Raw genomic sequence first — 14,016 nt, forward strand, 5'->3', positions numbered from 1 at the left:
ACTAGTCCCGCCGATGGATAGAATTAGCAGGCATATGAATAGCCAAAGCTACAACGTACCACCTTCAAGAACTATCACAAAAAAATCGTTCTTCCCGCGGACCATCAGGGATTGGAACTGTCTGCCGGAGCTAACTGCAAGGGCAGCCAGTCTTAACGCTTTTAAGAAAGCAAGCGAACTATTATTGCATTGACTTTTGTAACTTTACTTTCATATTTTTATACTTTTGTATTTTTGTTATTATCGTTTTTGTTGACATTTTAATACGTCATAAGAATCTTCGCATAGAAGGAGATGAGGTTATATGGAAGAAGTACTTACCAGACAGTCTTCTCATTTCCGGCATCCGATTTGCGAGTTACAAATTTACCATATGTATATATTTATTTTGCTAATAATTTGGCGTCCATAACAACCCAATATCGCACCATTCGAGGTGGTAAAAAACAATCTAAGCTCACTTTTTTTTATTAAGATCCTACAAAACAAAAAAATTTGGCCAAAAATAGCTGATGCCAATTGCTATATCTTACAGAAGTAGAAGGGCTCGGATAACTATTATTTATATGGCTACTGTAAATATTAAACAAGATTCCTTGCTTCCACGGGCTCGATCCTATACTTAAATGTTCCGGCTATCAATTTCCCCATGACGTACGGGCTGAGTTATTTAGCAATGATTATCCTACGGTTATTGGTAGGAAAAACTGCTAAATGAGCGGTTGTTAATATCAGTATAGTCTTAGATTTGTTAATATCAATTGCCTTCTAGCACTAAGGTGACCTACTAAATAATGTCTGCATTTTAGACGTTGTCCTAATCGTAAACAAATCATAATTATGTCTTTTTAGTGTTGAGGACTTCTTCATCTTTACATCATACTTATTCACCCTCATCGCCTTAATCACCCTTAAATCAATCGACCGTTTATTCCAAACCTCATTTACAACTTGCAATACAGCGATGCATGATCACTGTTGAAATTGATCTCAAGCTGTGCTTTATGATGCAAAATAATAAATCGATCACAAAATCATTCCATAACTTTTATGTCTCTGTGATAGGTATGATAGACTGTCAGAATCTAATCGTCCTTGCAATCAAAATTCAGTAGTTCTCGGTGAATTAGCTATGTGTAAAAGTCAAGACACATCCAAGACAATTTAAAATATTTTTATCTATTGCGTCTGACTCGGAATGTCTCGATGGTACATCTCAATAGACGTTTTAGGTATTATTGTTTTCTGCGTCGGATCTCAAACGTTCTTGGTCACCAAGGACAGCTTCTCATCTCTGGATCATTTTGCATTTGAGCAGCAGTTTTGCAAGCTTCACAGCAACTCGACAAGTCTTTGTCACAACTTTAACGCTAGGGTTTCGAGTCGGTCGCTGTCGAATTGCCCGTGTCAATGCAGTGAGCCTGCGAGGACGCTTTGGTTTGATAGCAGAAAAATGGGTTGCGTTGATGATGATGTCATCAGGAAAAGAATTGGTAAGTATCCTTAATCTTTTTCAGTTTTGTTTAGATTGCCATAATTGCATAAACAAAAGGCTTAGCCGAATGGTTCAGTGCTTATTACATATATGCATGTCTTTTTATCGGTCGATGTTTAGTGCAAATCTTTCTTTCAGTGCCGTTTCTATATATTTAACTCCAGGATGGGAAGACAAAAAAAAAAGGTGTTTGCCAACGTCCCGGTTGTTGTATAGGTGTCAAGAGCAAACCATTTGCTCCTATGTTCTCCAGGTTGCCAAAAAGTGCTGGAGGGCTCGTCCACCGTAATTGCGGTTGTTAACGACACCAGTTTCGTCACTGAACTCAAGACGTCTCTTCATGGAAACTGCTCGCGTATCTATCAAGCAAAATACAGAAAATGCTTTCAGTGGACAGTTCTTAACATGAATGAGATAGGGTTTCGATTCTTCAAAGAAGGCTCAAGGTTTTTTGCTAAGGTGAATTTAGATAAGGCAACTTGCTTTGTTTTACTGTTGAGAAACTTGAGAGTAGCCTTACCCTTCTCGGCTTTCGTAGAATGAATATAAAATACATATTTCCCCCCACCCTCTTCCCCCTATGTGTTACTGGCAATGTGATGATGTCATGAAAATAATTTTATTGAGACTAACCTACCAGGTTTATTTTCTCTCAGTTGGAGAACGTTACAAATAGCAGCTTAGCACTTGTAACTGGCAACATACTAAAGTTCACATACGAGTGTGATGGATCAGAGATTTGCTTGCTTGCCAAAATTCCTGGACGCATTGTCTGTAGTAAGTAACTCTAAGCGTCTCTTTGAGAGACTACATGTAATATTGAAAAGAAAAGGTTGTCCACCTTAAAGAGACACAACCACGTGCCACGTGAATCATTACTGTATGCACTCAATTTTCGCATGTAGAGTGTCAAATGTGTTACACTGGACTGTTTGCAAAGCGCGGTAAATTCAAATACGAAAAAATGTCCTCGCGGAAAGTTGTCTAAATAATGAATTACGTCACGTTTCTAAAACTGGTTGACAACCTTTTCATTATGTTAGAAATAATTTCCGGTTTTTCTACTTCCACATAAAAAAAAAAATTGGAAAGCTTCCTTCGGCGGTCAGACGTGAGTCCTATGGTGGCAGTCTGAGGCGCCATCTTATGCCTTCCATTCGGCAATCGTATTTGCGCTTTCGGTCCCAGCATTACAGCTACAAGGAGGGTGAAAGTTTCTCAAATACAGTCGTTTGACAAAAGGTTGTAATCAACCGGCTTTGCGACTACGCGACAAGCCCGCATGTAAGCATGGGTAAAAACCACTGAAGCGCTTAGCTGCATATATTAGCCACTGCATAACTTTAGACTTAGACGGTGTGGCGGTGGCTAATATATTCAACTAGGCGCTTCAGTGGTTTTTACCCATGCTTACATGCGGGCTTGTCGCGTAGTCGCAAAGCCGGTTGATGACAACCTTTTGTCAAACGACTGTATATTTTATTTCCCTCTGCACCGCCCAAAAAAGTACCCCGAGATAGATACCTGAGTACGTTATAAGACTAAGGTAGTAAAATGATATAGAATAAAACTAAGATTAGAAAGCTATATTAACAATATAACTAAGATTAGAAAGCTATATTAACAATATAACTAAGATTAGAAAGATATATTAACAATATAGCTATGAGAAGACTACTTATAATATTGATGAGTTCCACATCATTCCTGAACCTGCCAGTTTTGTGGAGATTAAAAATTGTCGCCTGTCCTTAAATGTATCGTACAGTGGTGGAAGCCTGTGTTATCGGTCGTTGACAATGTCTGCGAATGGACTTAAAGCCCAGTGGAAACAGCGTCAACATTTTTGGCGAAAAGCCGGCGAGACGTGGTTCCAACAATGATGCCGTTAATCATGCTAGGAGGAGCTGTTAGTTCGCCAAAATTTTCATTGTCTATTAGGCAACCGAACGTAGCGTCACTAGTAAAGCTGGCTGATGTTTGTGCTATTTACAGGGCTTTATGGTAGAATCCTGGGCACTCTGAAAATACGTGCTTGTCCTATTCAGTTTTAAATTTGGTTGTATTTTATTTCAGGCCTCACGGGGATAAAGCATGACCAAACATCTAGTAACGATTCACTTATAGAAGATGAGCCAACTACTCGGACTTTCTTACCCACCAAAACTTCCTACACGAATGGATCAGCCAGCAAAGGCAAATTCCAGGAGCCAAAAGAAAATGATACTTTAACGAATGTTATCATAGGAATCGGAGGGGTGTTGGCCGTTGCTTTACTCATTGGCTTATTTGTTTTTATTTACCGTCACTGGGAAGCAAAAGGTTGGTTTTGCTTTATTATAACTGAGAATTTCATATAGGTCTTCACACATGCAATAGAGAAACTGAAAATGAGAATCCCTTCTTTCCGATCCTCTTTCTTTGGGGGTCGTATCTACTGTTTTCCCTCTTTGACAAATAAAGGGAGCTCTGTTCACAGTGAACTTTAGTTACTATAGCTTTTTTTGGTTTTCACTATCGCTCAGACGAATTAATTGTCTATTTTATTTAGCTTTGAAAGCAAGAAAGCCTCGAAAGAGACTGAGCCCAAGTCCGTCTTGTCATAACAAGGCCTTCCATTGTCAGAGTTCACTAGGAAACATTTATGCAAACCATGGACAAACTTACTTTAACGATAACTCCGAAGACGACTTGATCTCGCCGGATAGATCATTCTACAAGAAGTCCATTGAGCTACCGACCTCTGGTTTTCCAGAGTCTCTGATAAGTTTCCAGGAGGAGAATGATGAGTCTGCGCTTTACGCATCTCCTGCTTCATTCATGCGCCAGCCACCGGTGTCCCCGCTAGACCCTGACGCTCATAACACGTGCGCTACTCTGCCACGGTTAAACAGCCTCGTAGAGCGACTCAACTGGTCTACACCTGACACTGTTGGGAACCCACATAGACCTGGATCTCCGAGGAACAGTCCCTTTGTCATAACACCAGATAGCTCTTTCTACAAGAAGGCCATTGAGATTCCGAGGGCGAGGAGTCCACATCTTAAGGGACAATCTAATGATGTCATCGATCGGCTGAGATTTAGTACTCCTCGTGATAGAGGTATAGAGAATGATTATGAATCTCTGGACGAGTTCTGTAGAGTGATGGCCCGAAAGCGGCAAGATGGGCAGAGGTCTATAGGATTGGACGCAGAGAAACATAGCCAGGCGCCCACGTGTATCGTGGCAAGCGATGATCATGATTACGATGATGCTCTTATGCACTAAAATACTCATGTATTTGAACAGGCTGAGCAACATACTTATACTTACAAAGAATCCTTGGTTAAATATGCCGAAAATAAATACATTTCCATACCAAAAATACATTCGAAAGTTTACTATTGATTACCAATTTTTCGCTTTTTATTTATTTTTAGAGTAAACAACTGAAATTGTGAAAAGTATGGTAACAAAGCTTTCTCAGAACTATCGCAGGTCTACTCACTAGGGCAGGTGTACTCACTAGGGATGAGCCGCAGAGTTTGTGTGCTCATAAAAAAAAATACAAGAAGATCAGCTTTTTACTACATTTCGTTATGATCCAAAAATTATCCTAAATATTGTTTGGGGCATAAAACCCTGTTATAAAATAAATATTTAATAAAATTCTAATAATTACAAAGTTGTGTGCCTCGGGGCAAGACCTATTCCTAACCACCCCCGACGGAGAAAATTTGTTCAGCGGCAACTCCAAACAATGTTTGTATGAATTTTTGCCCCCTGGAGGTCGGCACTGAAACTTCCACCCACCTCCTGAATGTACCATTCCTTCCGTGGAGAAAAGGTATTGTACGGATGGATAACCACGTGTGCACTATCATGATTAATAGACCATGCGCTTTGTACATAAATTACGCAAGGAATCTGCAAAATAAAATCCTGAAGCCCTTTTGCAATAATTTTCAGCGCGATTTTATGATTGTTCTTTGAGACTTTTATCACGATGAAGCTTTTTCTTCTGCTTCTGCTGATTCATTAAGGCTGCACGCCTTATTGGTTATGTATCGTCATAAAGCTGTAATTATTTGTTCATATGTTGATTTATCTTTTTATTTATTTATCATCTATTCATTTATTTTCTAGCTTTCATCACCTAAACAACAGCGATTACAAACACGATGAACACGAAATACAAGGGGTGAACAAAAGACACAAGCACGGTGCCCATGTAAAGTTGCTGTTTTTTCCACGGCTGCTTTGCCGCTTTCTGTTGTGATGTTGATTTTAATGCTTGCTTTCTGTTGATTGGTTTTAAAACCAATTTAAAAACATCAACTTTCGAACCTATATTTATTGATCGTGCTAAGTATCTGCCATGGTTGGGTTCGCTAGTTGAATGCTGCTTTACATTCTTGGCATACAAACTTCAATCACATGATAACGTATCGATCGTTTAGCAGCACGTATAGCCATATAATTTTATAGTGATGGTGGCATTTGTTTAGCTCCTATCCAAAAGGAGACTCCGCCTTCTACAGGCTGCGTATAACACTATCAGATGGATTTGCTTTAAAATGAAACAATGAGAGAGTGAAAACAACCCAACTTAGAAATGCATCTTTGAAGAGGAGCTGAAGCTGGAGACAGTATTCCTGAAACAACTAAACCCCATTTAGATTTCACTGAGGAAGATTAAGAAGTTTTCTTAATATACACGCAAGATTGGAGCATTATATAAACAATATTGGAGCATTCATTCATCGTATGAATTGCTTGGATCATTTTACTTCAATATCGTTTGATACGTTGTCTCTGGGAATCTTACTTCCGCAAGGAAGTTGTTTGACATGTCCTCACTAATGATACTGCAATTTCTTAATGTGGTGGTCTTAATTTCTCCTGGCCTGTTATGTTATTCTTCTGAAAATTTTACCATCACAAGAGCGCATCTTGACCTGTTTATTGTACCGCCGTCCTTTTGCGGAAGTTACGTAAACAAGACGGTGATGTGTCAGGAATATAATGCTTTCCTAACGAAGAAAAAAAATAATTGTACATGCAAATGTGTCAGAAGAGCACCAACTTTTGGCTTCTTCAACAACACGTGGAATTGTACTAAGAATAACATAGTCAGAAGCGTGTTAGGTAAATGCATTTGAGAGCGATGAAATTAATAACAACAGCAACAATCATAGTTATATTTTTATTGTAAAAGTAATAATGATAATGATAATCATGGTAATAATGATAATAATAATAATAGTAAAAGTATAAGTAATCATACTGTTTCGAATTTATTTTCGAAATAATTTGCATGAGTGCGTTTTTCAAGAGCACCGTCTTCTTACCTTTGCTTAACACCGTGCAGTAATACTGCACTGAATTACCTTAAATCTGCACTGAATTACCTGAAAACTGCACTGCTTTCAGCCAATCCAAATCGAGTATTTTGGCCATGTATAATGATGATTTGGATTTATAAGAGCTACGTGATGCATTTTTTTTTTTTCAAAACTACTTATTTGAATGGCTCCCTTTGATTGTTGTGTCTTGCTTGTTACGGTAGGAATTACAGATCTCACCTTAAAAAGTGAAAAAAGACAGGATTCAGTGATCAAAGTCTTCAAGAAAGATGTGTCAGTCGACAGTATCTACGAGACATGCGATCATCCTACTGTAGCGGTCAACGGTACAAGCTTACTGCGTTGTGATGGTTTTTACCAGGATCTTTCGAACAAAGATTTCAAGTTTGCTCAGGAAAATTCTACCGAACCTTGTAAGGTAAACGGACCTCAATCTTATTTTTGGATAAAGAAAATATCCAATAACAACGATGGTAGATCAGAATTAGAATTTTATCAATTCTAAATTAAAAACGGATCTATTCTTCTCACATTTTATAGCAGCCCCAAATAAACTCGAATGACAGGGTATAGCATGGGTTGCCGCCGTATAAGTAATTTTAGTCTTTGTTGTTATCGGTTTCTTAGTTTGCCTACACGCCATCAGCTAAAGGCGAGAACATGAAAGGTCATATCATAAGAATCAAGTATCATAAAGGAAACGTTACACAGTGGTTTGGTGTTAAGATTCAAGGTACAATAAAATGTAAGTATTTTATATACACCCCTAAATCCTCAATAACACGTATTCAGTATTTAACTTTTGAAAGTTCTTATAATGACAGTATCATCAATAAAATAAGGCGCTATGGAGACGACTTTAGAGACGATTTAGCGGTTGCCAAAGATTTTCAGCTTACTTAATTGCAATGTATTTCTTCTATTTTAATGATACTTTATCTTTGCTTTAAATTTAGGCTCTGTGACAAGTCCCCCGACTATTACGACGCACTCTTTGCCAGTAGCAACATCACTACCAAAACAACAAACATCACCAAAAGTAACATCACCACAGCAGACATCAACATCACCACAAGAAACATCAACATCATCATCAAAACAGACATCAACACAACAAACATCATCATCACAACAGACATCAACATCACCACCACAAACAACGACATCACCATCACAACAGACATCAACATCACCACCACAAACAACGACATCACCATCACAACAGACAACATCACCACCACCATCGTCACCATCTATTGGACAACCATGGATACCTGTTACTAGCACGCCAACACATGCTGACCAACGTGAGACAGATCAACAGGAAGGGAGCAAGCCTGACACTTTAACTGTGACCTCCGGCGTCGTGTCTGTCATTCTTGTGCTGCTCATCCTGGCCATTATAGTGGCTGCGTGGTACAGAAGAAGACGGCTTAAAAATGGTGCGTGATGGTCATCGTAGTAGTGTAAAACTTTGACCGAAGATTCCTATTTAGGTCACAGTGCATTTGTTTAAAGTTACATTAAGAAATCAAAAAATATATAGTATTCTTTTTTTATTTTTAGGAGATACTACAGGAGTAAGAAGTGAACAATCTGTAAGTACCTTTGATATGGTACTAAAAGTAGCCCAAATGATTACTGATGCCATTTTTCCTCCTTCAAACAGAGGGTTACTGGGATGACAAATGATACGATTCCACGTGACGATAACGACTACGCCTTTCCCTTGCCAACAATCGAGAAGAGCCAAAGAGGTAATCATCGCTACCATTAACGAGATCCTTACACTAGGGTCCATCATTAGCGTCAAGTTCTTTAAGGTTTTTGACGCATTTATCTAATTTGTGTGTCCTACGTGTCCCATCCGCCTAGGATATAAAGAAAAAAAATGTTTATAGCGCCTATGCGCAAGTGGTGCAATTTGCGAGGACATTTGAACATGTGCAAACATGACTGACAGACTTTCAGTACATAGTTGCTGTATCTAGTGATGTTCCCCAACCTTTTTTATATTTTTTTTTCTTTTTCCCATTATAAGAGAAGCTGTTGATTGTAAACAAAAGTCAAGAAGGGGTGGAGGTATAGTCCTCCTGTGTCAATGTGGTAACGAAATATGGTTTATCAATTACTATCGACATTAAATACGTGCAAGTTTGTTTCGGTCTTATAAGAAGCAAACATGGATCCTCAAATTTGTTAATATTCTATTATAGAGCCCGTTGAAGGCGTTTATAGCGAGCCTTACAGCGATAACAGGAATGCGCAAATCCGGCAAAACTTGCAATCAAGGAAAACACAACCTGGTCAAAAAAATGGGGTTTATGAACAAGCATATAATGAAGAGGATCATAATGTGCAACCCGCAGATTTCCCTGGCTACGTGGTCCTTGAAGGACCGGATTCTGAAGCTTTTCCTGATGAGCAACCCACCGATGCACCTGTCTATGGGGTCCTTGAGAGCCCTGTATATGAAGGCACTTATGGAAGGCAACCCATCGACGGCCCTGTTTATGGTGTCCTCGAGGGCCCTGAATATGAAGGCACTTACGGAGGGCAGCCCACCGACGACCCTGTCTATGATGTCCTCGAGGGCCCTGAATATGAAGGCACTTACGGAGGGCAACCCATCGACGGACCTGTCTATGGTGTCCTCGAGGGCCCTGAATATGAAGGCACTTACGGAGGGCAGCCCACCGACGGCCCTGTCTATGGTGTCCTCGAGGGCCCTGAATATGAAGGCACTTACGGAGGGCAGCCCACCGACGGCCCTGTCTATGGTGTCCTCGAGGGCCCTGAATATGAAGGCACTTACGGAGGGCAGCCCACCGACGGCCCTGTCTATGGTGTCCTCGAGGGCCCTGAATATAAAGGCACTTACAGAGGGCAACCCACCGACGGCCCTGTCTATGGTGTCCTCGAGGGCCCTGAATATGAAGGCACTTACGGAGGGCAGCCCACCGACGACCCTGTCTATGATGTCCTCGAGGGCCCTGAATATAAAGGCACTTACAGAGGGCAACCCACCGACGGCCCTGTCTATGGTGTGCTTGAGGAACCAGACTCTGTGAGCCTAGATATGATAGAACAGAGATCGCCTGAGGTGATGGATAGTCCAGGAGCGACTGCGACGTATGAAAGCCTAGTAAACCCAGCGAATCCAGTCTATGGGTCACTTATCGAAAATGCCTCAAATTGCTAGCAGATCCAGCCCGTATGCTTTAGCTTCAAACGTGAATTCCTTTTTAATTCCACATGAAACAGCCTATTTAGAAATATTCTTTGCATGAAGTTCGTACACTACAGCGTTACCTTTTAGACCAGCAACTTTAAACTGTATAATGTGAATTTATCTGTACTATTATAAGCTCTAAGTCTGTCGGACAAACGGTTTTGATTGGCTGAGCAGTAGTATGACGTCATCAACCTGAAAGACCAAAGATTTTCAATCTGTGCCCATCCGTGTTATGTGACATATCGTGACAGACAATGATCAGCTCAGTACCAAGCATGCGCTCATCTTTCAATTGTCCATCTACCGAAGCAGAAAGGTTTTTTCGTTATTTACGTTTTTGTGGAGTAGCAAAGATTTAGTTTTTTTGTATTCAAAACTTGTAAGAGGCATTTTTAAAGCAAACAATTTGCGAATTACCAGTTAGGTAAGATCTGAAACAATTCATCGCGATTGGAATCTGCATTAAAGTTATATCTGAAATACAACACAATATATCTAGCCGCTTTTAGTATATATGAAAGATCAACTGTTTCACAGGTGAACGAAAATCTTCTTCATAGACCTCTTGACCTCAATAAATCATATTGACAGATCTCTAAAACAGTTGGCTAAAGTGCCAATGATCAAAATATTAAGACTTAGTTAAATAGCTCTATAATGCGTCTCTGTTAGATTTGAAAAAGTAACAAACTTCCTGCAGTCAACATAACCATTCACCAATAATTTTATAGACCGGCAATTTTATAGAAACTCGAAAAGACGATTCAGACCATATTGCTTGAAAAGCAATGATACTAGAAAAACATTTTTACTACAGTTTAGATTTACAAAATAATGCAAATGTACCTAATAAAACATAGATTAATGGTTTATTAAATTTTGATTACTACGATATACATTCGCATACGATACGAGTTGAACAACTAAATCGCATGAAGCATCTTTTTCTTGTTGCGTCTTTTTTCCCTGCTGGACCGTTTTCTTCTGAAAACTTCACCATCACAAGAAATGCGACCGATAATCATGATCGGTTTGTCGTACCGCCGTCCTGGTGCGGGATATACGAGAATAAGACGAGGATGTGTCAGGAATGCAATGCTCGACCAGTCACTATGTGGTGTGTACTTGTGGGAAAGAAGCGGCCACTTTCGGCACTTTTAACAACAACATTTGGTGGTATACATAGAACAAGGTACAATGTCAGAAGTATTTCTATACCTGATATACCCGCCCAATAGTTAAAAATTTATAAGAAAATGACCAGTAGGGTGTGGCTGTGCCCCCATTGTTTTCTTAATGTTTCTGTATCGTCGACTATGGTTAACGTTTGGCCGTCAAAGCCTGTATATTTTAAAGCCTGCAAAAGTATCAAAAAAGCTAAAATAGATAAAGTGAAAATAGGGTAAAATTAAAGAATTATCAGTAAAAAAATCATTGAAATAAGGTGTTTCATCATACTTTGTTCATTTTGTTTCATTTTTATTTGAAGTTGGTCATTGTATTACCCACTATTTTCATTTAATCGTATTGAACAATTGGCTATCAAGACACGTAGAACCACGTCCATTGTTATCGCTGCTGCAGACTTTACAATTTTATGATGGTCCAGGAAACAGACTTAAAAACAGCACTGAAGATTTCAGTTTTCCCTCGATTTGTTTTAGGTTGGTTCAAGTAGTTTGGCAATTTAAGAATTCCAATTTCCGCGAATCAAACACATAAATGTTGTGTGTTGTGCTGTCATGTGTTTAGTGACTGTGAGTCGGTTAACCTGACTGAGGCGTATACGATTATCCAGTTCAAGCCCGAACAAGCCAGCTGACATGCAATGTTTCTTTCAAGAATATCCCAAATATTATAGAGTTCAAGTATGGTCGCCAGCAACATATCGGATCACCGTCAAGTTTAATTTCCTATAAGGTAATTTCGAAAAAGCATATTTAGGGATCAATTCCCCTTAATGTTTATATTACACATGGAGAAAATACAAAGAAGCATGTCATTTCAGAACTTTCTCTAGATTACTTGTGCCCGAAAGTTTTTTTTCAGACGGACATCATTTGGATTACCTTTATATTTCTTAAAGATATCTGCCAAAAAAAGAATAAAACAAAAAACAAACAAACAGGATATTCTTACGTCCTTGTGATTTCCGTCACGCTCCTCTTCCAAGCCAATCAAACCCTCACCCAGTACCACCCCTATCAAACCCTCACCCAGTACCACCAGCACCACCCCTATCAAACCCTCACCCAGTACCAACCCTATCAAACCCTCACCCAGCACCACCAGCACCACCCCTATCAAACCCTCACCCAGCACCACCCCTATCAAACCCTCACCCAGCACCACCCCTATCAAACCCTCACCCAGCACCACCCCTATCAAACCCTCACCCAGTACCAACCCTATCAAACCCTCACCCAGCACCACCCCTATCAAACCCTCACCCAGCACCACCCCTATCAAACCCTCACCCAGTACCACCAGCACCACCCCAATCAAACCCTCACCCAGCACCACCCCTATCAAACCCTCACCAGTACCACCAGCACCACCCCAATCAAACCCTCACCCAGCTCCACCCCTATCAAACCCTCACCCAGCACCACCCCTATCAAACCCTCACCTAGTACCACCCCTATCAAACCCTCACCCAGTACCACCCCTATCAAACCCTCACCCAGTACCACCCCTATCAAACCCTCACCCAGCACCACCCCTATCAAACCCTCACCCAGCACCACCCCTATCAAACCCTCACCCAGTACCACCAGCACCACCCCTATCAAACCCTCACCCAGCACCACCCCTATCAAACCCTCACCCAGTACCACGCCTGGAGTGCATGACCGAGGGGACAGGGTCCAGCATCAAGGTCGTGACGAGTCTGGCATGGCAGCCATCATCTCCGGGGTCGTCGCCGCTATTGTTGTACTTCTTGTCCTGGCTATCATAGCGGCCTTGTGGTCCAGAAGACGCCTTTGGTTTCTGAGGATGGTTCAATAGAATTATAGAGCTTGGTGTATTTTTGAAAGGATAGATAAAGACATACCTTTGCCAATAAACGTTGATGCTAGCTTATAGCTTACAAATGTCGTGACGTTAAAATCTCTCGATATTGGATTGCTTGGTGACAGTTTATTTTTGTGTGAATAAACATAACAAATTGAAAATTACGAAATTAAATTGACGTGGAAATAAAGAGTATTGAGGTGATCAGATGTGTGCGGAAGGCATTGATTGTATAGAACAGTCAAAAACGCAGGAAAGACTTTGAAAGTTTCCACCTTACAACCTACTCAATAAGATATCAAAAATCGACTCTATTTTTCATCCTGATAATGTTGTTTTTCCTTGTTGAATATGATAAAAATAACATGGCTTGTGATGATGCTATTTATTTTTCCAAATGAACCCCTTTAAGACATGTAAGCACTGACCCATGGCCTACAATACACCTAATGATGTGTTAGGGTACTAGTCGGGATCTTTAAGACGAAGGCGAGGCTGATATTTTCAAGCTTTAATTGTTCACAACCGCAACCGCAGAATAGCAACCGCACAATATAACAACATAACATACAGAACTAAGCTCGCTATATTTATACGCTAGGACCAGACAGCAACCGATGTGGTGGTCCCACATGAAAGGAGATAAATGTAAAACAATTCAAGAAAGAACTGGGAGAATTGGATACAGCGGCGTAGCCAAGATTTTTTAACAGGAAGGGGCACAAAAGGGACATTGTCTCCTGTATTTTAGATAATGTCTCATATATTTACTTTATTTTTGGTTGCTAAAAGGGGGGGCCGGGCCCCCTAAGCAACCCCCCTGGCAACGTCCCTGGGATACATTCGGCCAAACGAACCAATCAGCCAAAAGCGTGAGGGCGCCGTGGGAAATCACACAGTTGGTCTCTCGTCCCTGCGCATAC

The 14,016-nt window shown here is 40.4% G+C and overlaps 2 protein-coding genes and 1 long non-coding RNA gene across 4 annotated transcripts; 2 read left to right on the forward strand and 1 right to left on the reverse strand.

Annotated features, from left to right (window-relative positions):
- Positions 1-1,198: 1,198 nt before the first annotated feature.
- On the forward strand, positions 1,199-7,070 carry LOC116620348. Its single transcript, XM_032386131.2, has 5 exons — positions 1,199-1,493; positions 1,749-1,954; positions 2,152-2,272; positions 3,572-3,817; positions 4,047-7,070. The coding sequence occupies exons 1-5, from the start codon at positions 1,199-1,201 to the stop codon at positions 4,763-4,765; spliced, it is 1,587 nt and encodes a 528-aa protein (XP_032242022.2). The 3' UTR covers positions 4,766-7,070.
- Positions 1,523-2,243, reverse strand: LOC125561217. Its single transcript, XR_007307251.1, has 2 exons — positions 2,133-2,243; positions 1,523-1,854 (listed from the first exon to the last, which is right to left on the reverse strand). It is a non-coding gene; the product is annotated as an uncharacterized LOC125561217 (long non-coding RNA).
- LOC5516335 lies at positions 6,328-10,948 on the forward strand. 2 transcript variants are annotated; one of them, XM_001636355.3, is made up of 7 exons: positions 6,328-6,625; positions 7,047-7,261; positions 7,471-7,588; positions 7,800-8,285; positions 8,410-8,441; positions 8,513-8,600; positions 9,060-10,948. In XM_001636355.3, the coding sequence occupies exons 1-7, from the start codon at positions 6,328-6,330 to the stop codon at positions 10,043-10,045; spliced, it is 2,223 nt and encodes a 740-aa protein (XP_001636405.3). In that variant the 3' UTR covers positions 10,046-10,948. The 2 variants fall into 2 exon arrangements, with proteins under 2 accessions (XP_001636405.3, XP_048580902.1); XM_048724945.1 differs by having other exon boundaries at positions 7,471-7,576.
- The last annotated feature ends 3,068 nt before the right edge of the window (positions 10,949-14,016 follow it).

The sequence above is a fragment of the Nematostella vectensis genome, chromosome 1 (assembly GCF_932526225.1).
Source record: "Nematostella vectensis chromosome 1, jaNemVect1.1, whole genome shotgun sequence".
NCBI classification, from domain to species: Eukaryota; Metazoa; Cnidaria; class Anthozoa; order Actiniaria; family Edwardsiidae; genus Nematostella; species Nematostella vectensis.